This window comes from Mauremys mutica, chromosome 1, assembly GCF_020497125.1.
Source record: "Mauremys mutica isolate MM-2020 ecotype Southern chromosome 1, ASM2049712v1, whole genome shotgun sequence".
Classification (NCBI taxonomy): Eukaryota; Metazoa; Chordata; order Testudines; family Geoemydidae; genus Mauremys; species Mauremys mutica.
Genome location: NC_059072.1, coordinates 129707504 through 129732280, shown reverse-complemented (window position 1 = coordinate 129732280; position 24777 = coordinate 129707504). Strand labels below are relative to the sequence as shown.

The 24777-nt window shown below is 44.1% G+C and overlaps 1 protein-coding gene across 4 annotated transcripts in view; it reads right to left on the bottom strand.

Moving 5' to 3' along the window:
- ETV6 (ETS variant transcription factor 6) overlaps positions 1 to 24777 on the bottom strand; it is a 171355-nt gene that overhangs the window by 5191 nt on the left and 141387 nt on the right. For all 4 annotated transcript variants that reach the window (XM_044998555.1, XM_044998563.1, XM_044998545.1 and 1 more), the window contains 3 exons: positions 23670 to 24215; positions 2717 to 2859; positions 625 to 725 (listed from right to left, as the gene is read on the bottom strand). In XM_044998555.1, the coding sequence (XP_044854490.1) occupies positions 625 to 725; positions 2717 to 2859; positions 23670 to 24215 (790 nt within the window). The remainder of the gene's footprint in view (positions 1 to 624; positions 726 to 2716; positions 2860 to 23669; positions 24216 to 24777) is intronic.

Genomic DNA, 24777 nt, shown 5'->3' with positions numbered 1-24777 from the left:
CATATACACCCACTACATCTCTGTTTCCCACTGTCTAGAACAGTGGTTCCCAAACATTGGGATGTATTACCAATACTGGTACTTCAGGTTTCGTGAATGGCTCCCCTAGCTTTCCCCTTTCCTCTGTTCATTATAAACCTCTATGTTGGGTTCCATTCCACGGCCGCTGCACACCTCCCATTCCGCAGTACATGTTATAAACCCTGCTGGTGTTCAGGGGAACTCCAAATCCCAGTTGAGTGATCACAAGATGGAGGTTTGAAGTAGCTCAAGCTCCAATGTGGTGAGATCAAGAGACTTGGGTTTAAATCAAGCACTGCTGTGACTTAAACTGTGAAACCAAATGGGAGGCGCACAACTGCGGTCTTAAAGCCTGATCCAGTGTCCGCTGGAGTCAATGGAATGATTCCAGTGAGCAGTAGATCAGGCTCTTTGTCTGGTACATTGGTACAGCCCCCCTGAAAGTGTGGAAGCACCAGTGTGGAAAGCTCTTTCAGCTTTATGCCCATTGACAATGGTGCTACATGGCTGGTAGTGGAGCAACTTGCCCCAAACTACTTCCTGCTATCATCAAAAAGAAATCACCCCAAGCAGAGAAGGGGGAAGAAAAAGAGGAACAATTACCTGAACAAAAGCCTTTGTCCTGGCTCCTTCCGGATGATATTTAGTTTGTAGTAGTGGCGTAGGGCTCTGGACATTTTCTCATAGGTCATATTTGTTCTGTTCTGTTTGTTCCAAAAGAAAAGCAGTGAGACACAGTTCAGTACACCCTTCCTAAAGCTTTGGAAGCAGCTATAGAAATACCATAGCGAGGCGAAAAGACCATGCTAGTTAAAGAAGCTACTTGCTCTGATCCTCTGCTGTTTGTAGGCCCATCCTGCTTCTCCAGCATTTTATGGTTTTCTTTTCACACAGTGTGATTTGAATGAGGGTGGCTTCCAAAAATGGGGAGCGATTTTTAAATAGGTCACATTGGACTGTGCTCAACAAAGGCCTTCATCACGAGAAGAGATTTAGTTATGAAAGAGAGTATCACCCCATGTAGGATTTACTTTCAATGATGGCCTTTTGTAAAAGCTTGTGAACAGCTAAACTTTATTTGACAGCACTCCTTCCTGTTAAAGGTGGTGCTCCTCTGGGCTTCCTCTCCATTAATTAGTTAATGTTTACACAGCACTTTGAAATCTAGAGCCTGTTTCTCCTCTCACTTTTTTCTGGTGTAAATCAGGAATAATTCCACTAATATGTACATCTGTTTACATTTCAAACCCCCCCCCACACACACACTTTGGCACACTGGGAATCTCTTCTCAGGAGAATCTCTGCTCTGGAACAGTAGGAGGTGCATTGGCAGAGCTGTGCTGGGGCGCAGCTCTATAATAGCAGAGTGTCAGAGGTCTGAAATAAGATACGCTGGCACAGCTGTGTGTGGGAAGCTTGTGCAATGCTTGCCCATTCTATGCCTGACATGAGCGACTGCCATCAGTTGCTTACTTAACTGAGCCCAGATCCCTCAACTCTGGTTTTGTTTTCCCCTCCCATTGAGAGCCATGGCTGGCTCCGTGATGCTTTAGGGAAGGCTCCAGTGGCAAATGAGAGCGTGAGAATGGAGAAGCTGGGTTTTGTTCACCCAAGCCCTTCTGCTGCCAGCAGGCTCATTCTCCAGCAGAAGTGCCTATTCTCCAAAGCCTCCCTGTGCTGTAAGGCCAAGATTTTCAAAAGTGGCCTGTCAGACAGTGGGTGCTCAACGCTTTCTGAAAATTAGGTCCCTTTAAGGTATCTCAAAGTTGGGCACCTAAAACTGAGGCACCCAAATCTCCATTCACTTCTCTCTGATCACAGCCTGGGAGGAGGGACGGGGGCACGTAGCTCTGCCCCTCTCTGCAGGCACCGACCTCAAAGCTCCCATTGGCCATAGTTCCCCATTCCCGGCCAATGGGAGCTGCGGGGATGATGATTGCAGGCCGGAGCAGGGTGCAGAGACCCCGGGGCAGGCAGGGAGCCTGTCTTAGCGGCAGCCCCGCTGCACCACCGGAGAGCACGATTGATTGGGAGAGTCCCCAGGATTGACCAGTCGATCACAATCGACAGGCTGGTGACAACTGCTTTAATGCAAGCAAATCAGAATCATTTTCAGACAAGGAAGATCTAATGCTATTGTATTTGGTGTTTCTTACAACATAATATTTTCTCCTCTCAGGCAATAGCTGTTTTATCAATGTGGCAAGGAATGCGAAGCAGCTCAGCCTTTGGAAAGAGAAAACAGGCAATGTCTCAAATCTCAGATGAGTCCCCAAGTAGAGATTTCTATTAAATTGTTAACCTGTGGTTTTCCTAAGAAAGCTCCATACCAGAGACATTATGGCCCCTTCCAGACATCATTCTAGCTAGCCTGAGCACCCAGTAGGGGGTCAGACCTAAGGAGGAGGGAGATACCTTCAGAAAGCAGAACTATTACAACCTGAGTCCATATCATTTTCTAGCTAAATGTCTTCACCCACAAACTACCAGGCTCTTTATATAATGCCTGGCTTTCTGTGGTCCCTGCTGATGAAGGTTGGATGCTTTAGATATGTAAACTGACACAAACAGAATGAAAGATTAAATCTTTCCATCATTATTTTACTTTCTCTTTCTCTCTTTAATGTTTCTGGATGAACTCCAGAATATTACAAATGGCAACATTCCCTGGGAGGAAAACCCCACCACTCTTTACCTTGTGGTTTCCCCACAGCCGAGCCAACCCGTTGGGATCCACTATCCGAAATATTTTGGATTCCTTGTCCTCCCATCGGATGAAGTTTTCGTACCGGCTGTCAGAAAGCAGCTGATAGACATAATCCCAAAGCAGCCTGCAGTCTGTGAAGAGAAGGGCAAGACAACATCATTCAGATACTTCTAACAGGGATGAATTTGGGGAGCTCGCGGATCAGCTTGTGGTGAAAAGACAGTGACCCCATTTATGGCATCATTTCTCAGCCTTCCATGCCCTTGGGATGAAACAAGCCAATAGCAACCTGAAGTAAAGGCCTGGGATAGAAGCTTTTGCCACTGGTCGGACTATCTCTCAGATCAATAATGACTGAAAGTCATTACCAGCTCACAGGCTCTCTGAAATGAGAGGCTGGGCTCAGTCTTATTTCACATAGAGAAGTACCCGTACACCAATAACCACTGACACAATTAGCCTTAACTGACCCCTTTGTTGGCTGTCTCTTCAGAGAAGCCAAGGAACCTGCAACCATGGAGACTAAACTACTGGCTCCCTGCTCCAGGTGGTCGCTCTAGGTCAGTGCTAAGGCATGCTGGGAGAAGAGTGCATGTTATACCTTTCCTATAGAACAGAAGGCTTCAGTGTTCTACATTATAAAGCTGACACCTTTCACCAGTTCTAAATGTGCTTTTTAAAGAAACCAAAGTACTATAATTATGTGAGAGCAAGAGGTTAAATACCTTCTATTTGGACAAGTGAATTAAAATTCCCTCCTGGCAAACACTCCTTAGGTCACTAACCGATACTTAGATTTTAGCTCAGGGGTCGGCAACCTTTCAGAAGTGGGGTGCCGAGTCTTCATTTATTCACTCTAATTTAAGGTTTCGCGTGCCAGTAACACATTTTAACATTTTTAGAAGGTCCCCTTCTCTAAGTCTATAATATATAACTAAACTATTGTTGTATGTAAAGTAAATAAGGTTTAAATGTTTAAGCAGCTTCATTTAAAATTAAATTAAAATGCAGAGCCCCCCTGCTCCCGCAAGTGGTGGTCAGGATCTGGGCAGTGTGAGTGCCACTGAAAATCAGCTCATGTGCTGCCTTCGGCATGCGTGCCATAGGTTCCCTACCCCTGTTTTAGCTTGATGTTTTGAGGCACTCTCTTATGGCAGAAGAAGCCAAGAGGCTGAGCTGCTCCCCCCTTTTTCCTTGAGATGTGTATGTGGCACACACATACAGCTTCATAACAAGCAACTGTGAATTATAGATTCACAATTCCTTGGATAGTCTTGAATAAACCACAAGAGTGCAGGCAGAACCCTAAATGGCCTCATAGTTGCCTTTTATCAGGAAGGCAAAAGAAAAGCCCTTTTTCACCAACAAACTAACGAGAGACAACATGGTTAAATGGTTAAAACACAGCCTGAGACATCAAGAGATCTGGGTTCTCAGACCCAGCACTTCAGCATGTCATTCTACTCCTCTTTGCCTGGGTTTCATTATCTGTTAAAATGGGGATAATAATATGCAGAGTGGGAGAACTTAAAATGGGAGTATTACTAATACATGTGAGTTATGTTAAAATGTCTAGAGGTATTTTTAGTAGTGTTGCCCATTTTAGAAATGTAGGATCTCTGAAAACCTGTACTAGCTCTAAAACCAGAATTAACGTTGCTGGTGCACCCTCTGTAACCTGCCTCATAAGGGATGCTCTGAGGAACAAAGCCATGCACTCAGAACTAGCTACGTTTCACACAAATGGCAGCAGCTACTTAGCAAAACTAGTCCCCACAAGCACAGCACCTTGGTGCGCCTCTCTCTTCACTAAATATAGTGTTGGCCCTGCCTGAGAGGTTGACTCTCTCTCTGTGATCATGCCTTCCAGAACTGGTACATACCACGAGAACAATGCAACCTAGCATGTTGACTGATACGACGAGGCTTGTGAATGTGGGGCAAAGCTGGTTGAAAATTTTGCAATCAAAGGTTGGGGTTTTTTGGGGGGGAGGGGTATTTTGGGAGAAATTGTTTTTAAAAAAATGATTAGTTTTTATTAGCAGAAAATTCTTCATTCCATTTGAAATTTTCTCGTGATTAAAAACAATAATTCAGTTTTTCATTAAAAACTGGAGTATTTTTGCAGAAAATTTCAGAGGGAAAAAAAACCTAAAGCGTTTTTCCTAATTTCCCACAACACAGCAACTGGCATGGTCTGTTTTGCATTACATGGACCTCTGAAACTCACTCTCACTGGAGATAAGAGCAAGCTGCAGGCCTCCTGGCAATCACAACTATGATACTTAAATGGGATCCATCACTGTAGTATCTGACCACCTCATAATCTGTAACATATTTACCCTCGCATTCCCCCTGTGAGGCAGGGCAGTGCTATTATTCCTATTTTTACAAATGGACAACCGAGGCACAGACGGACTAAGGCCTCTATCCACAAAGATACTTATTGTCTCCTCCTCTGACTGTTTTGTGTGGCATGAGGCAGGTGCCTAACTCATTATGGCAAGAAACACCGTAGGTGCCTGGAATCAGGTAGCTGGTTCCCATTTGTGGATTGCCAAGCAGAAATAGACACCTTTCTGCAGCCTGTACTTACATGCCTAAATCCAAGAGAGATCCAGGGCTTAAGTCACACCTGTCTAGTTGGCATCTCCCACTGGCTGGCTTAGGCAGGTCCCTGCCTACTATATTGGCTTTGTGGAGTGCATTCTAAGGCACTCATCTCCCCCCATTCATTGTCTAGGGAGCATAGGTGGATCAGTGTTGTTCCTGTGATTTTTCTAGGCATCATGATGCTCAATGTTGCAATGCTTCATTCCCTTTGTGGATCCCATCTTAAATGACTTCCGGGAGGTCATACAGGATGTCTGTGGCAGAACAGAGAATTGAATCTTAGCCTCTCAAATCCTGGGCTAGCACCATAACTACTTCACGGTCCTCCCGCTCATGAATGTTCGTCAAGTCCCCTTTTTGTCAATAACGCTTCACATGCCAGCCTCACCCTCTTACATTTACAATTTTTTAAAAAAATGTCAATAAATTAAACTGCCTATTCCAGTTTTCTCCTGCAGGCAATGAAGGAAGGAAATTTCTGGTTTTGAATTTGTTTGGTTTTGGTAATTATTTGGGAGGTGCTTGTTTTATAAAAGAGTGGAGACCCATATAAGTACCTAAAGAGACAGATAATTCATTACTATTTATGAAAAACGTTGAACTCTTTCAGTGGAAGACACTATGGCAAAACAAATGTTAATACAGGAATCTTAATTTTAAAAAAATCTCCCTCCCCCACCCTGTTTGTTTCTTCCACTCCCCTCCTGGCTCTGATCTTCCAGAGCATTGTTTTTACCCTTGTTTGATCATTCATGGATATAATGTTCCACCCTGTGAACTACCAGTTTTTTTTCCTATATGGGCTGTGGTATGATTAGCAATACAACCTGCATATTCTAGTCCCTTTTACGCTAACTGAAATGTATGCACATGTATTGCAGGGTGAAAATACACCTGTGCCTAACAGGAAGTTTTCAAAAATTGAGTAGCTAGTGAAGAATGCTGAGGGTAGACTCAGCATTGGCCTAACTCTGCTCTCACTGAAGTCAATGGAAGCTGACTTCAATGGAAGTGAACTTAGATCACAGTCAGCACTTCTGAAAATTCTACCCTGAAGCTGTACAGAGAAGTACTCTTTTTTTAGTTATATACTAGAGTGGAATAATCTATACTGTTGCAAGAATTACTAAGGGTACGTCCATACTACCCGCCGGGTCGGCGGGTAGCAATTGACTTCTCGGAGTTCGATATATCATGTCTCATCTAGACGCGATATATCGAACTCCGAACACGCTCCCGTCGACTCCGGAACTCCACCCCCGCGAACGGCGGTGGCGGAGTCGACGGAGGAGCCACAGACTTCGATCCCGCGCCGTGAGGATGGGTAAGTAGTTCGAACTAAGGTAGTTCGACTTCAGCTACGCTATTCGCGTAGCTGAAGTTGCGTACCTTAGTTCGACCCCCCCACCTAGTGTAGACCAGGCCTAAGAGGCAAAACCTTTATCTCTGAAGGTACACTGTATCCCTAATACACTGGGATTATTTCAGTCTGTTGTATCCTTTACAAGCAGACTGGGACAGGGCACATGCACCGGAATGAGTGTGCAGTACATTACCACATCTCTGCTTTGACAAACTCTGGTTACATACTTTGATTAACATTTATAGGACTCCAACATTTGGCTGACCCAAAATTTTACATATAACCTTGATTTACATTTTTGTGTCCTTTAGAATCTCTGATACTGGGCACTTCTCTTTTCTGAATCATTTTGAGTGGGTGCAGGCTTCAGGTATCTTGAACAGCATTGATTATATACATCTTTCATTTATGGGATGTATGATAGTAGGTTAACAAGAGGTATGTTGGCACAGTTTTGCTTTCCAATTTCTTCTATTTTATGAATAAACATAAATGGCCAATACTTGCTTCCATTGAAGTTAAGGGGGGAAACTCCCATTGTCTTAAATACAAAGGATTTGGCCTCAAAGAAGGTTTTTAACTCTCCTGTCCATCTGTACTACAGGGCAAGGTAATTAAGAAATCAGGTAGTTACCAGGGTAATTAAGACAAACTAGCTTTACAGATGGAGTTATATGACCATGGTTTATTTTTTTTAAATCTATAAAATTTCTCCAAAAGTGCTTTTCTGTACAAGTGGCATTAAAAATGATGTTACAGTTGTGAGAAAGTTCCTTCTCTACCTTGGTGGGTCCTGCGCTTAGTGGCAGATTTGCTCGCCTCAGTGATCTTCCCCTCTGGTGGAACCCACAGTCCGGGTCAACTCCTCCTGTGTCTGATCAGGAGTTGGGAGGTTTGGGGGGAACCCAGGCCCGCCCTCTACTCCAGGTTCCAGCCCAGGGCCCTGTGGATTGCAGCTGTCTATAGTGCCTCCTGTAACAGCTGCATGACAGCTACAACTCCCTGGGCTACTTCCCCATGGCCTCCTCCAAACACCTTCTTTATCCTCACCACAGGACCTTCCTCCTGGTGTCTGATAATGCTTGTACTCCTCAGTCCTCCAACAGCACTCGCACTCCCACTCCCTCTCAGCTCCTCACACATGCCACAAACTGAAGTGAGGTCCTTTTTAAACTCAGGTGCCCTGATTAGCCAGCCTGTCCTAACTGATTCTAGCAGTTTCTTAATTGGCTCCAGGTGTCTTAATTATCCTGCCTGTCTTAATTGGTTCTAGCAGGTTCCTGATTACTCTAGTGCAGCCCCTGCTCTGGTCACTCAGGGAACAGAAAACTACTCATCCAGTGACCAGTATATTTGCCCTCTACCAGACTCCTGTAACCTCACTCCCGATCCTGGTTTTTTCCTTAGTTGTCCCCCGTAATTAGTTAGTATCCCAGACCTGTGGATCCTCCCCTTAGGCTGGGGGGAGGTCCTTTAGCAGTGGGCGGGCTTCGCCCACCCACTTCCTGGATACCAACAGGACCAGACTCCTGTACCCCACTGGTCTGGGTCTGTCACACAGTATAAAGTTTTTAACTGGGCTTAGAATGATTTACATAGCTCACCCCTGGCTCTGCCACACAGGCTTATTGTAGCAATCCCAGTAAAAGCTTTGTACCACATACATTCTCTTGATCTGAGTTCTGTTCGTAGTTCTGTCAAACTTCCATTGTGACCCTCAGCAAGTCAACTATCCTATCTGTTGCCTCATTATCCACATCTGCAATATGGGGATGATAATATTTCCCTGCCTTGTAAGTTTAATTAATTAATGTTTGTAGCTCCTCAAATGGAAGCCATTATTGAAGTACAGAAGTAGATTATAGTTATCTGTACATTATTAATATTATCTAGCTATATCTCTGCCTGTATGTATTTCTGGATATATGCGTGAATGAGCTGTGAGATGTAAACCGTTCCTAAAATCTATTAAGAGCTGATAGCAATGCCAGCTAGTCTCCCTTAGATTTGCAATAAGGTTTCATATTGTACCTAAAACTTGAGTGTCATGACAGTTTGTGCACTCTGAATGTATGGTCAGCCTTGACCAGAGAATACTGGGGGCTGAAGGTTGTAACTTATGATATTGGAAAGGGACTTTTGTGTGACTTCCTCAAATGGTAGCATATCTGACCAGTGACCTTGATGTCAGGGCCGCCCAGAGGGGGGGGCAAAGGGGGCAATTTGCCCCGGGCCCCGGGCTCCGCAGGGGCCCCCAAGAGAACAGCTGAGGCTCCCGCCTCCGCCCCTCTCCTGGAGCCTTAGCACATCAAGCGGCGTCTCAGACAGCGCCGCAGCGTGTCTCCGGCGGGGCCCCTGAGCCCAGCCCCGCTCCGAGCCTCGTGGTCAGGGGGCGGGGCTGGGAGCTCCGGGCTGAGCTCAGCTCCCTCCGCTCGGCGCGAGCTCCCAGCCCCGCCCCCTCACCACGCGGCTCTGAGCGGGACGGAGCTCAGGCCCCGGCGGAGACACATTGCAGCTGTCGGGCGAGGCGCTGAGGCTCTGGGTGAGGAGGGAGCCGGGGGTAAGAGGCTGGGGCCAGGGGTAGGGAGTCCTGGGGACAGTCAGGGCACAGGGAGGGGGCGGAGGTTGGGGGAGCGGTCAGGGGGCAGGGAATGGGGGGTTTGGATTGTGGGTGTTCTGGGGGGGGTGGATAGGGTCAGGGCCGCCCAGAGGGGGCGGGGCAAGAGGGCGCAGGAGCTTCTTCCGCTCCCGGTCTTCCCCAGCGGGGGGTCCTTCCGCTCCGGGGTGGAAGGACCCCCCACTGGCGAATTACTGCCGAAGCGGGTCCCGCCGCCGACGTGCAGCCCAGTCTTCGGCGGCGGGGGGCCCTTCCGTTCCGGGACCCACCGCCGAAGTGCCCCGAAGACCCACGGTGGGGACCCACCCCACCCCCGCCGCCGAATTACCACCGAAGACCGGGCTGCACTTCGGCGGCGGGTCCCGCTTCGGCGGTAATTCGGCAGCGGGTCCAGGAACAGAAGGGCCCCCCGCCGCCGAAGACCCCGGGCCCCTGGAATCCTCTGGGTGGCCCTGCTTGATGTCATAATAACTAGGTCACTCTTAAACATACCCACTCTTGGAACAGGTAACACTGCTAGTAACCAGGCTAAGATTCTTGGGTGCACAGAATATAGATTTTCACTAGGTTATATGATATTTCACTAGAGATAAGTAAGGGAGTCACTCTGATGATACTGTAGGTCCCATGGCCAAGAAACCGAGCTCTCTCTCTCTTACGCACTGGGTATCCACTGCTGAAATCCTCTTCCTTTGGTTAAAGAGAAATATTTCTATTTCCACCAATATCTCACACTGCAGACCATTATATAAATTTGTTTAGTATAGATCAATCACTCACATGGAAGTCAATATGGCTTTATAGAAAAATAGATCATGCCAAAGAAACTTAGTCAAGGAGTCAATGGAGCTATGACAATATATACCAGCTAAGGTCTGCTCCTTGCTGTATAGATTAGTCCAAAGTTTCTCTGGCATAATCTATTTTTTTACTTAAATGGAACTACAATCATTTATACCAGCTCAGGATCTCCCCCAGATTTCTACCAGTTCTCTAACAAAATGATAGCTTGTGGGCAAGCACAATTGTTTACAGTTTACATCCACACATAAACCTCTATCCACAGCCAAGGCTAATGCATGGTTATTGGTCAACCCAGTTACAGAAACTTTTAGAAGAAAAAGGGAAATTCTACTGTGGGATTTACTGCTACATTAAGACAAATACTGAGACTGGATTTTCAAAAGGGCTGTCTAATTTTGTGACCATTAAAAACCATCTGTTGCTATGTCAGCTAAGATAATAAAAGTAATCTAATCTCATGCTTCAGGGTATAAAATAATTATTGGTGGGAGGAGGGAAGTCAACAAGGAATCAAGAAACCCTTCTCACCCTCTGTACAGAAGAGAGAGAGTGTATGTGTGTGTGTGAGAGAGAAAGAGTGTACACAGGCTTGACAGACAACTATTTATGCAGTTCAGTAAAATCAAAACTGAGGAGAAGGTTGCCAGATTTTACAATACAACTGGCCTTACATAGCTTTTGTCTTGCACCCAGATACAAAGGTGACATACTCAGGAGAGAGATTAGAATCTGGAACTGTGCTGTGCACAGTCATGAGGGTGGGGCTGGGGAAGGAACAGAGAAGAGGAAGTCTGGGTTCATCCGACTGGGAATGGGAACGTGGGGGTGGGAGGCTCAAAGGCGTTTGGCCTTTGTATTGTGTTTGTGGAAAGATGGCAGGGAGCTCAAAATCAGGGCTGTGTAAGAAGCGTGCCAGGAACTGGGAAACGGGATAACTGAAACTCACACCCATGAGGCATCGAAGATGGAACAAACAGCAGAAATGCAACTGCTGCTCTGGTCTCTGTTGTTTGTCTTGCTGCAACAAAGGAATTCACATCCTAACAAGCACACTGAAGGCAAAGCACTTCGTACAAGGCATAGTGCTCCATACCAAACAGGTATTTCCAGTATAGATGTCAGGTGTTGTTTCCTCCCCCGCTAAAACACTCATTTTAACTTAGTCCCTAAAGAAATCTCCCTCAGATCTCTCATGGCTTTTTGTCACCTGTTCTCATGGGAAAAGAGGGCAGGGACTAAGAAAGAGTGGGATTCAATCCAAACCTGATGGAATATTCCTGGGCAAAATGAAAGTTCTCCCCCAAATGCTCAGTGTGGCCCAATCTTATTCAACATCAGGAAAACCTGAAAGTGGCTCAATAGCCAAATGTAGTACAGGAAAGGATTAAAGGACAAAGACTCTTCAAGATTAAAAGTATCTCAGACGAGTGAGAAAGCGAGGGCAACCTCACTGTAAAAGAGAACCCTCCCAACAATGGTCGTGCTTTTGACTGTACAGTGCAAAAAGCTCCAGTGTTTTACACTAAGGGCCCTATTTACCTCTGGGTTCTCTCCGATAGTAACCTGACCTGCAGATTCACAACCATGGAAAATTCCGCTGGAGGGATCACAACAGCACAAGGCACTCACAGTCCCGCTCCACCAGAGAGCCTGGAGCTCTCTACAGGGTGAGCATAGCTAGCACTCTGCTGATACACCTCATCTCCTGGAAGTCCCTCCTGGAAGAGAGGATGCAGCGCAGATGCACTAAATTACATATACCCTCCCCTGGCAGAACCCCTGCGGAGAATGACAGTAGAAATACTCCCTGACTCTCAGCAGGGGTTAATCCTGTCATAGGACACAGCTGACACCCCCAACACAGAAGGGTACAACATGAAGGCTTTGAGGCTTTGGCCATATGCAGCTTAACTACAGGTGTGAATTGAAACCAATTTAATTCAACTGGTGCAAACATTTTTATTCTAGTTTAAACCAAGTTTATTTCAGTTTAGTTTAAGTTTATTAAACCTAAGGCCATGTCTCCTGTGTAGCTGCTCTCTACCAGTGGCAGAGAGCTCTCTCCTGCTGGCATAACTCAACCACCCACAAGGAGCAGCAGGTGTTAACTATTGACAAGGCCTGAGGTACTGAAGTGAATCTAGCCCAGGAGTGTACAGTGTCCAGTCTATGGGGCTAGACCACTGTGAGGTACTGAACGCCTCCTGTGAAGGATTTGGCACTCAGTTGACTTCAATGGGGATTGGAGACACTTAGCATCTACTTATCCCATCTGTCTAGTTATGGTATTTATGGAACGCCAGTCACCATAACACCTAGGCACTGAAGCACAGTAGGATCAGAGATGCTGAAGACGCAAAAATAAATACTATTGTTGCTTCTGGCTTCCGATCTCACCAAAACAGGACCATAACGTAATCTGTGGCCCCTGTAACTACAGGGTTAGGACAAAGGCTGACCAGCTGCGGGATGCTACTGCAGGTGAAATCAAACAACAAGTAATTCTAATTCATTTATCAAGTGACAAAAACTGAACTGAAAAAAGACACTCTTATACTGAAATAAGAGCATCGACACGGGGATTATACTGATATAACTGTATCAGTTTAAATTCACACCCTAGGCTATACTGAAAAAAATTTCCCATGAAGACCTTGCCTTACGGTCTCATTCACATCACTCTGGCTGTGCAAAGGGGCCTTAGGGTATGTCTATACTTAAACTGTTACAGCAACATAGCTGCAGCTATGCCTCTGTAGTCCTTTAGTGTAGATGCTACCTATGCCGACGGGAGAGGTTCTCCATCAGTGTAAGTAATCCACCTCCCTGAGAGGTGTTAGCTAGGTCAATGGAACAATTCGTCCATCAACCTCTTGCTGTATACACCAGGGAATACGTCTGCATAGCTTTGTCTTTCTGGGGTTTGGATTTTTCACATCCCTGACAGATGTAGCTATGCAGATGTGAGTTCTCAATGTAGATCAGCCCTTACAGTGTGTGTAAATTCCAGTGTAAAGGGACCACCGTGTAAATGAGGCCAGGTCTACATGACACACTTACTTCGGTATAACTGTCACTCAAAGGTATGAAAAATCCACACCCCTAAGTAACGTAGTTAATCTAACCGTAAACCCCTGTGTAGACAGTGCTAAGCCCGGAGAGCTTCTTCCATTGACATAGCTACCTTCTCTCATGGAGGTAGCGTCATTAAGGTGACAGGAGTTCTCCCATCAGCTTAGAGCATCTTCACCAGAAGTGCTACAGTGGCGCAGCTGCATCGGTGCAAGTTTGTAGTGTAGACCTGCCCTCAGAATTAGGCTCTTAAATCCATAATTCAATGGCAAGTATTTAAACAAGGCCAATGATCTTTTCGTTGGATGGCACAGTAGAGGGGAAAGAATCACAGGCCACGTCTTTGATAAAAGTGATTCTGCTGCAGTGGTGTTAGCAACATTAGGAATCTGGTAGGCATTGTTTTCACTGCTAAAAGGGGGGTATTTTTTACTTGAGGGTAACTAACACATCTGAGGTATCTTGAGGTTAAAAACAAAGTGAAGATAAGGCACTTCAGTTTTAGGTGAGGTAATTTTAACGAGATTAACCGTGGATAGGACATAAGGCTGTTAACCTCACAATTTACCTTACAGTAAAACTGCAGTGTCTGGTCTTCACTATGTTTTTACTCAGGATAGCTCAGGAAAGTTAATTACCCCCCTGAGGTAAAAACAATACACCTCTTTTGGCAGTGAAGACAAGGTCTTATATTTTAGTGTAAACACTAGCTGCTGACACCACTCTCAGTACTGGACCGTCTAACCCTGCTGGGAGGAAATCTAATCAACACAGTGCTGAAAATTGAGTTGGCAGCCAAAGCCCTGCATGCAGTCAGGCTCCCACACTGCTACACTGGTACAACTGTGAGTAGTTTTTCAAAAATGTCCCTCATGGAGATAAGGGTACGGATTGTAGAGTCAAATCTGAATAGCTTGAACTGTCAACATGTCTCTCTTGCAAAGAGGGGAAAATCACTAGTTGCAGCTTGCAAGACAGTTCACTGTCTAGCATCTCAGTTTGCACAATGAAGTTAACACTTTCACTTGCTCAGCGGCAAGGTGAGCTGGAGCGGGGAGGAGCAGCAATCATATCTGACAGCTAAGTACATAATTGAATGGAGAGCCTGAGGGCTTGTCTTCACAGGTAAAACTGACTAGAATAGCTATTCCAGCATAATTATTCTGCCATATCTCCCTGCATGGACACTCTGTTGCAAAATAACAGTGACTATCTACTTCATGCAGAAAGCAAGAGTAATTATTCCAGAATAAAATCACTTTCATTCCAGAACAGTGTCCACACAAGGGAGTTATTCTGGAATAGTTAACATAAGAACATAAGAATGGCCAACCTGGATCAGATCAAAGGTCCATCCAGCCCAATATCCTGTCTACCGACAGTGACCAATGCCAGGTGCTCCAGAGGGAGTGAACATAACAGGTAATGATCAAGTGATCTCTCTCCTGCCATCCATCTCCATCCTCTGACAAACAGAGGTTAGGGACACCATTCCTTACCCATCCTGGCTAATAGCCATTAATGGACTTAACCTCCATGAATTTATCCAGTTCTCTTTTAAACCCTGTTATAGTCCTAGCCTTCACAACCTCCTCAGGTAAGGAGGTCCACAGATTGATTGTGTGCTGTGTGAAGAAGAACTTCCTTTCATTTGTTTTTAACCTGCTGCCCATTAATTTCCTTTGGTCGCCCCTAGTTCTTATATATGGGAACAAGTAAATAACTTTTCCTTATTCACTTTCTCCACACCACTCATGATTTTATATACCTCTATCATATCCCCTCTTAGTCTCCTCTTTTCCAAGCTGAAGAGTCCTAGCCTCTTTAATCTCTCCTCATATGGGACCCGTTCCAAACCCCTAATCATTTTAGTTGCCCTTCTCTGAACCTTTTCTAATGCCAGTATATCTTTTTTGAGATGAGGAGACCACATCTGTACGCAGTATTCAAGATGTGGGCGTACCATGGATTTATATAAGGGCAATAAGATATTCTCCGTCTTATTCTCTATCCCTTTTTGAATGATTCCTAACATCCTGTTTGCTTTTTTGACTGCCGCTGCACACTGTGTGGGATGTCTTCAGAGAACTATCCACAATGACTCCAAGATCTCTTTCCTGATTAGCTGTAGCTAAATTAGCCCCCCATCATATTGTATGTATAGTTGGGGTTATTTTTTCCAATGTGCATTACTTTACATTTATCCACATTAAATTTCATTTGCCATTTTGTTGCCCAATCACTTAGTTTTGTGAGATCTTTTTGAAGTTCTTCACAGTCTGCTTTGGTCTTAACTATCTTAAGCAGTTTAGTATCATCTGCAAACTTTGCCACCTCATCGTTTACCCCTTTCTCCAGATCATTTATGAATAAGTTGAATAGGATTGGTCCTAGGACTGACCCTTGGGGAACACCACTAATTACCCCTCTCCATTCTGAAAATCTACCATTTATTCCTACCCTTTGCTCCCTGTCTTTTAACCAGTTCTCAATCCATGAAAGGATCTTCCCTCTTATCCCATGACAACTTAATTTACGTAAGAGCCTTTCATGAGGGACCTTATAAAAGGCTTTCTGGAAATCTAAGTACATTGTGTCCACTGGATTCCCCTTGTCCACATGTTTGTTGACCCTTTCAAAGAACTCTAACAGATTAGTAAGACATGATTTCCCCTTACAGAAACCATGTTGACTTTTGCCCAACAAGTTATGTTCTTCTATGTATTCTTTATTATTGTTTCAACTAATTTGCCCGGTACTGACTTTAGACTTACCGGTCTGTAATTGCCGGGATCACCTCTAGAGCCCTTTTTAAATATTGGTGTTACATTAGTTATGTCAGTCAGTCTGCCCCATGTAGACAAGTCATTACTAAAAGAGGAACTGAAAGGCTTTTCATCTGCTGTGACCTGAGCCCATGATTCTGAGTTTTTGCTGCGACAGTGGATGGCAACATAATCACCGAAAGTTCTGTTATAGGGCACTGGTGTCCTTGGTCATCTTGACATTTTACTTCCAGGTTCTTCAGTTTCTCCAGTTTGTAAATTGATGATAATAATGAAAGGGTATTGTGAGGCTTGGTTCATTATCTGTAAAATGCTTAGAGTCCTTGGATGCAAGGCACTACAGAAACACTGACTTCAAATTAGGCTTCATTTGCATTTAAAAATATGTGTGTTTGGGGATCTGGTCACAGACACAGAGGGGGTTAAAACATGCTTTCATTTTGTGGTATGGTGTAGCTGGACCTTCTATTCTCCACTCTACCACTGACCTGCTGTGTGACTCTGGGAAAGTCACTACACCCGTCTGTGTTTCTATTGCCCCGCTTGCCGTTGGCTGACTATTTAGTCTGTGAGCCTTTGAAGTAGGGATTGTCTCTCATGTGTTTACACAGTAGCTAATACAATGGGGCCCTGATCCTATGTGGTGCCTACAGGCACTAGTATAATGCAAATACTGAAAGCAGAGCAGGAAGGTGCATTCCTTACATAGGTCTAAGAGCTAATGATATCAATTACTTTAAGGGCTTGTCCGCACACAAAAGTTGTACTGTTAAAACTTGACCAATATAATTAAATCAGTACAATCCTGGTAGTGTGGAAGCAGTTACACCTGTATAAAGCTACTAATACAAGGGGCAGGTCTACATTACAGATGGGAACGACGCTCTGAGATCTGTTTCAGAGTGGTAGCTGTGTTAGTCTGTATCAGCAAAAACAATGAGGAGTCCTTGTGGTACTTTAGAGACTAACAAATGTATTTGGGCATAAGCTTTCATGGGCTAAAACCCACGCTCTGAGATCGATCCACTGGAGGTCGATTACCGGGTCTAGTAAAGACTCACCAAATCGATTGCAGATCGCTCTCCAGTCGACCCTTGTACTCTACCGTCAACGAGAAGAGTAAGGTTAAGTCGATGGGGGAGAGTTTGTCCCGTCGACCCCCCACGGTGTAGAGCCCAGTAACTCAACCTAAGGTACGTCGACTCCAGTAGCTGGAGTTGTGTAGCGTAGGTTGACTTACCGCCGTAGTATAGACATAGCCTCATGGAGCTTATTCCTGTACAGAAAGGGGAATGAGCTCTACTGGTATAATGCGCTTTTATACCAGTATGACTGTGTCCACGCTAGGGGAGTTGTACCAGTATAACTAATTAAGTGAAAAAATCAGCCCCTAATTGAGATATTTAGACTGGTACAAAATATGTGTGTAAATGAGACCTAAGAGAGAGAAAAAGGAGACTCCCTGAACTCAAGTCTTGGCAGGTAAGTTAAAGAAGAACTGATTACTAGCTCTTTTCTTTTTGAAATGTGTTGATCTGCAATGTTTAAACCTACACATCTACTGTCACTGATCTGGGATCTTAATCAGTTTATTTCCTTTTTCTTATTTTTTAAAAATAAGCTTTTCAGTTCATCATAAAAGTTAAAAAAATCAACATTCATGGGTTTACAGCTCAAACTTTCTTAAAAGATATACTGTCAATTGTTTGTTTATTTTTTAAAATTACTGTTTATAAACCCCCTTAGAGGAATATAAAGGGTAGGAAATCCAGAAATCAGGTCCTTACTGAACTTCCAGGTGAAATTCATCCTTTTGCAGAGGACTAGCACATGGCTTATGCACATTTTAAGTTCTATTTTGTAGTCTTAAGTGGAATATGAATCGCGCATAGCCCATGCACTGGCCTTCTGCACTGAACTAAACTTCCCCCTCAGCAAGCACACAGGTTGGTTAGTGAAGGTGCCTTCCACCAACCCTGTGAGATAAGCATTATCCTCAGTTTACAGATGGGGAAACTGAGGCAGAGATTGCAAATCAGAGCTGGGAGTAGAACCCACTCTCATGGCTTTAGCAGAGTACAGAACCTGGCAGCTATTATAAAAGAATTACTACACTATTCAGTTGCAGTGATCTAACACACTGATGTTGTGGAAGTCGTGCCTCACAGCAGCTTACATATAACACTGCTTGTCCTCAAGACTCCTGGAAATGGAGAAACACACCAGTCAGTCCACGAAGCTAAACAGAGACCAGTTGCTATGGTAACCTGGCTGATAAGCACTGCATGCCAATAGTGTATGTCTACATAGCATTTTGGACCAAACAGGGTCTCCTTGCCTGAGCAGGGCTCACACTTGTGCTCTAAAAATAACTGTGCAGACAATGCTTTGAAGTTGTGGCTCGGACTCTGAAGCCCACCTACTCAGAGCTTGAATATCAATACACAGCATGGTTTGGAGCTTCCAAACTATCTGCACAAATTGATGTACCTCTTTTGCTGTATACCGTCAGGCAGCCTTCCACAGTCCAGAGTTTACCATAAAGTTCCTGTGGTGGCCAAAGCCACAGGAAGTTGTTGGGTCCATGACGATGGTCCAGCACAACCTAATTCTAGGTTATCAGACTGCTTCCTGCCACCCTCCATCACACCCCCTCTCACAGAAACTATACTTCCTAATTCTCAGTTATACTACAGAGGAGCCATGGAAAAAGTATGGTAAAGGGATGTCATCACTTTCCAAAATCTCAAGCTCAGAGGTAAGGGTGAACATCATGTCGTGGGGTTTGTGCTGTGGATTAATGAACTCACTTTTCTTCCCTGGAGAGCTGCTATAGCAAAACACAGCCACTCCCCAAAATAACACTGGGAGCTCATTGACTGCTCCAAGGTGCGCTACAGTGACTTGAGGCGCCTCAAAGAGGTTTGGGAGCAGCAATGGACATTTATACGAGGAATAAGAACATCCACATGAACCACGAGGGATGTTTCAAGGCATAAGCCAACCTCTAATTGACAAAAGAAATTTCCCCTGCGGGCAGATTATTACACAATTTATATTGCCAGGTTTCTTGCATCTTCCTCTTAAGTATCTGATTCTAGCCACACATAGACCACTGGTCTAGTCCAGTATGGCCATTCTTATGTCCACCTGCATCAGCCAGTTGAGCAGGCCCTGTGCATATGCAGAGAGGGCATGCTGTGCACTAATTTAGTAGGTACTGGGGGTAAAATCTTGGTGTTGATGTTGATGTTAATAACACAAGTCCCATTGACTTCAAGAGTGCCAGGATTTTATCCTGCAGTGGCCCATGCTCCCATCATAGGTATTGTGTCCCCCATAGGCACAATGCTTGCAGGAGCTCCCACCAAGACACTGCCCCTTGACCATGCCCATGCCATGTGGAAGTGCCTTTAAAGCACAATCTAGCCGTAGATAGTTAGATCATACCTTCCCAGTATATTTGAATAAGTATTAACTCCAGAGCTTCTAAAGCCCTGTTTTTTATTATACACTCACAGGATTAATTTTACACAGTCTATTGAATATTGAAGTGTCTCACTGAAACATGTAAAAAAAAATAAAACTACAGATACAGCTGTAGGGCTTGATTCTGATCTCACACTATTTATACACTTATGTGGCTCTATTGACTTCAATGGAGTTATTCCTGATTTACACCAGTGACAGTGAGAAATATGCCCATGTTTTGCATAAATAGAAGATAGATGGACCTGATTTTCATGCAAATTAAGGCCTCCTTACCCTCTTGGTAGCATAATGGGGCCTTAAATGGAGTGTAAGTGTAGCATATATGCCCACTTTAAGAACCCTTTACCCTTTCAGAGCAGCACATGGGAATTGGGCCCTACAATTTTAAAACGTTTGTTGAAAGGAGAAAGTGTTTTATCATCAGTCAAATTACTATTTTGAGAAATGATGTTACACAAATTTGTAAAACAGATTAATCATCCAGCAGGTGGAGGTCATTATTTTGTCTGACAGAGCATCCAGCGTTCTATTGATTAGGTTTCTGAAAACAGGATGTTTGTGGATAATGGCAAAGGAAAATATTTTCTTTTCAGCAACAACTAACTGTGTATAGGTTTTTCTTTTTTTGGGGGGGAGCGGGTGTTAAATTTTAAATGAAGAGGGTTTAGGGCCAAATTCTGCTCTGATTCCCACCTTTTGTAACCTCACGGTAGTGGGAGGTGGGAGTCACAGTAGTAAACCAGGGTGGAATTTGGCCTCTGATATATTAAAATTTAAGTATGTTTTTATTTTGGGGATGACATTTTTTTAGAGCGGTCTCTATTTTAACAGACTCATTTGCAGACTCCCAGCCTCTACCTGTGGGCACAGAGCATGCTCACAGTTGCACAGACATTTTTTCTGCACTAGCACCTACACGCAGGGGTAATGGATTCTTCCTGCGCATTCAGGGACACAATGATCACCTGCAAAATCCATTTCTCCATGCAAAAATGCCATGTTTGCCTAGATAGTCACCATGGGTCAACTCTACCCCTTCTGAAGCTGTTTGCCCTTTTTTCATGTTATGCACTCCCTTATCTATTTGTGAATAGTTGAGAAGACCCTCCTTTGTTCACTAACCTACTCACAACACTAAGGATTTAGAATGGTTTTCTGGAGTATTTTTAGTTCCTCGGTGTTGCTTTGGGGAGTATATACTGGGAAGGCATTGTGGCCTAGTGGATAGGGCACTGCACTGGGACTCAGGGTTCTATTCCCAGCTCTGCCACTAAGCCTGCTTGGTGGCCTTGGGTAAGTCACTTCACCTATCTTTGCCTCAGTTTCGCCATCTGTAGAAAGGTGCTCAGATACTATGGTGATGAGCATAGTAAAAAAACCTATATAGAATCGAATAGCTATCGACCTCTTCTGTAAAGTGCTTTGCAATCTAGTGAAGAAAAGTGCCATATAAAAGTTAGATGATATTATTATTATTATTTTATTATTATTATAATTCTCAAGGTTCTTTTGTTAAGTCAAAGCAGCATATCTCTCAACATACAAAGCACCTAACCTGACACTAGTGGTATTATGAAGAGAGGGAAACTCAAACTGATAAGGGGTTAATCTTGACATAGAAACAGATTGTGTTCAAAATTAAATGACTTTATGCCAAGTACTCCAGACAGGTAGAAGGATCACATTATTACCAGAACATTTTCCTATTGGGCCCAGTGATGCTCTCATTGAAGTTAATAGTGAAATTTACTTCCTTTGACTTCCATAGGTATAACCTTAGGCCATTTGTGCTTTTGCACTGAGTAGTATCTGGCTGTAGTGAACAGGAATTCAGATGTATCCACTGTAAAGAGTTTGTGAGCCTATAGTGGCCCTCCCTGTGTTTCAGAAACTATCCAAACTCTGCCAGAGCATCACAGTATATAAATAGCTAGGGTCTTGCATGTTGTATATAATCATAAACATGGTTATTTCGACCCCATTGTACACAGGTAGTTCCTTTACATTATGTTAGTTGGGTAAAGAGCAAAGTACACAACACTAGTTCTGACGCTTACTGCAATGCCCAGCATGCTTTCTTTTGGGGATATCACACCCATCACAGAACCTATATGAGACCAGAGCTGGCTGACTGTAGTACGGGGAATTTTGTTTTATTTTAAAACATTACAGAGTTTTCCAAAGTTTTACTATATCTTATCTTAGAACTTAAAAACTATTTTAGAGAATGCACACTATTCCAACAAACAAACCTAACCCAAACCTTAAGATTTCCCTCACCCCCATTGCACAGCCTGAAGTCTCCAGGATGGTAGAGTCCTAAGATAATATCACCAGCAGAGTGCCCGCTCTGACATTACACCATGCATACCTGTCAACCTGCTACAGGCCAAATGTGAGACACAATGTCTGATGACACCCAAAAGAAGAGAGATAAGAAAGTCATTCCGGCAGGAAACTTAAAATACGGTGGGATTCATTCTTGTAATGTAAATGATTCTGCAACTTCTCTTTCAACAAGGTGAGGTCTATGGTCTACATTATGTACTAGGTTAGATGATCATAATGATACTTTTTGACCTTAAAATTCATTAATCAATGATTCCTTGTTTCTGATGTAAATAATTATTAACTATAAAAGTGAAGAGGCCCCCAAATCTGTTGCAAGGAATTTTGGGACTGAGTGAGGCCTTAAAATGAGGGACAACTGGGATTGATACCAAATACAAGCCTGTGCCCCTCACTGGGCCTAGACATTGCAAACCTTACATTTATTTTCTGAAGTTTTATGTTAGCATAAATGTGTGGAATGTCCTCTTCACTTGGTTATTTGGGGCATTCAGCATATATTTCTAAAGCGGTTGGATTTCCCCCCACCTTGATCTATTTACAGTTCTCTTTTACGCACAAAAAACATTTTCTGTAACCTCAGTTTCCTGATTCAGCAGATGTGATGTCAGTTATTTACGATAACAAAAGCGAGACAATGCCTGAGGTTTGTGTGGGATGGAGGTAAATTTGAATCTGTAAAGAGGGACAGTGCTAGTAATGAGGTACAGCAGAGAGGCCTACAAAGTAGCTCTCTCTGAGGAGAGCCAGAATGGCCACCTCTTAAGATTGGGTCTGATCCTACAACATGCTCAGCACTCCCTAGATAATGCAGAGTGCCTCCAATTCCCATTCAAGTCACCTTCCAGCAGTTCCTCAGTATTTTACAGGCTCAAACCCCATTGTGAGTGGGACATCTCTTCTATGTCCCTCAAGCAATATTCCTTAAAATTTTTGCCCAGGAAAGTGGTGGCCTTCCCAAGAGGCTCCAAGGAAAGAGCTGGATGTCTAATGGAGTACTCTCTTGGAGGGGAATGATAGGAGGTGGTTCTGTTTATATTAGCTTAATCTATTGCATTGCATTAATTATTGTTTTTATTGCCAGGTAAGTAAATCTGGGTTAAGTGTCACACACATTGCCAACTGTTCCTTTTGGTCAGATAATAGAGCAGTGCCAATTGTAGAATTTGAAGATGAACGTTCCTCCCTTACCCACCTCCCCCATAGTGAAGGCATTACGTCAGTAATTATGAGCCATTTTGAAGTTTTTACTGGTCAGTAAAAGTCTGGCAAAAGGATTTAAGGGTCTGAGACAAAGCCAAAGGCTTTTAAAGTGCTGTCCAGTCATTAATTGACTTGTGGAAACTGCAGAACGGGTCATTAACATTATCATAAAACCTTTTATTTCAGACATTCTAACTTTGCTGCACTGTTGATGGGACTTTCCCCTCCCTGGGCCAATTTAGAACATTTGTTTCTCAACATTCAGAGGCCCATTAACTACTCCATTAGGGCAAGCTCTATTTCAAAGAGTTTAATCTTAAAACTAATTGGGAGTGGGCAGAGCTGGGGACTGGGAGGCAGGACTCCAGCATTCTAATCCTAGTTCTTCCACTGATTACATGTTATGTAATCTTGAGCAAGTAACTCTGCCCCTCTGCTTACCTACCTGTATAATGGTTTCAGTAATACTTACCAGCCTGTGCAATGGAAGTTGTGAGGCTTACAAGATGCCTGTACCCTTCTGTAAGATTATTAAAACCCAAAGGAAGCTCAAAAGGTTCTTCCTCCTGATATTACATGGTTCATTAGATTAGTGCATGGCAGATTCTGAATGAAGACCATAGGCTAGAGAATATTACTTACCTGCTATCCTTCCAATTGGCATTGCATGCTCCTCAGGAGGGGAGACGGACACCATGATGTGGTTCATGTATGCTAACTCTTCCCGGTGGGACAAATTGATAGGCTTTACCTCCCTGTGTAGCCCATCCTCAGACAACCGTGATGGTTTGAATTCTACAGAGTGCCTGGGGTTCAGTATCAAAGGGTGCATGATGGGGCTGGGCATCAGCTGGATGACCCTGGTGTTCTCTTGGCGGGGGCTGGAAGGCTTCTGTAGTACTTCAGGAGGAGGCGGGCAGTGGTTGTTTTCTATAGGAGACACTGAGAGAGGGTAGGGCTCTTGATGGTTGTTCTCCTGGTGATGCCTTGTCCCTGGGACCCTATCAGCTGGGGAGAGGCGGCGGATAGTGTTGTCCAATGGGGACTTCAGCGACCGCTGCTCGGGGTCTGGTGACGGCCGATGATTGGTGGTGATAGGCGATCTAGAACGATGCAACAGTTCAATGGTTGGGGGGTTGTGATGGACTGTTTCTGCGGATGGTCTTGAAGGTCTCTGGACAAAGTTGTCTGGGGAGAAAAGGTGAAAACCATAGATCATGATGAGTGTGACAGAACCACAGGACCTAATTCAAGATTCAGTGTCTTTCTGGAAAATATGCTCTAGCACAAGTTATTGGGCTCCCCTTGAGTGAAATTTAATGTCCTGTGATATACAAGAGGTCATACTAGATGTAGTGTGTTCTGGACTACACCTCTGTGAATCTACAAACTCATTGACACATTTTAACATAGTCTTCATTATACCTGAGAGGGAGGGAGTGTTGTCTTTGAGAGTAGGAAACTAGTGGTTAGGACATCTCCATTCTATTACCAACTCTCCAAAGAGTTTCCTGTGTGACCTTGGACAAGTGGTCTGTACTCCCAGAACCTCAGTCCTCTCACCTTTCAAAAGAATTACAGTTATTGTTTGCAAAGCATTTTAAGATCCCTTGATGAAAGGTGTTATATAAATACAAGTGACAAAAAGTCCTGTGGCACCTTGTAGACTAACAGACGTATTGGAGCGTGAGCTTTCGTGGGTGAATATGTCTGACGAAGTGGGTATTCACCCACGAAAGCTCATGCTCCA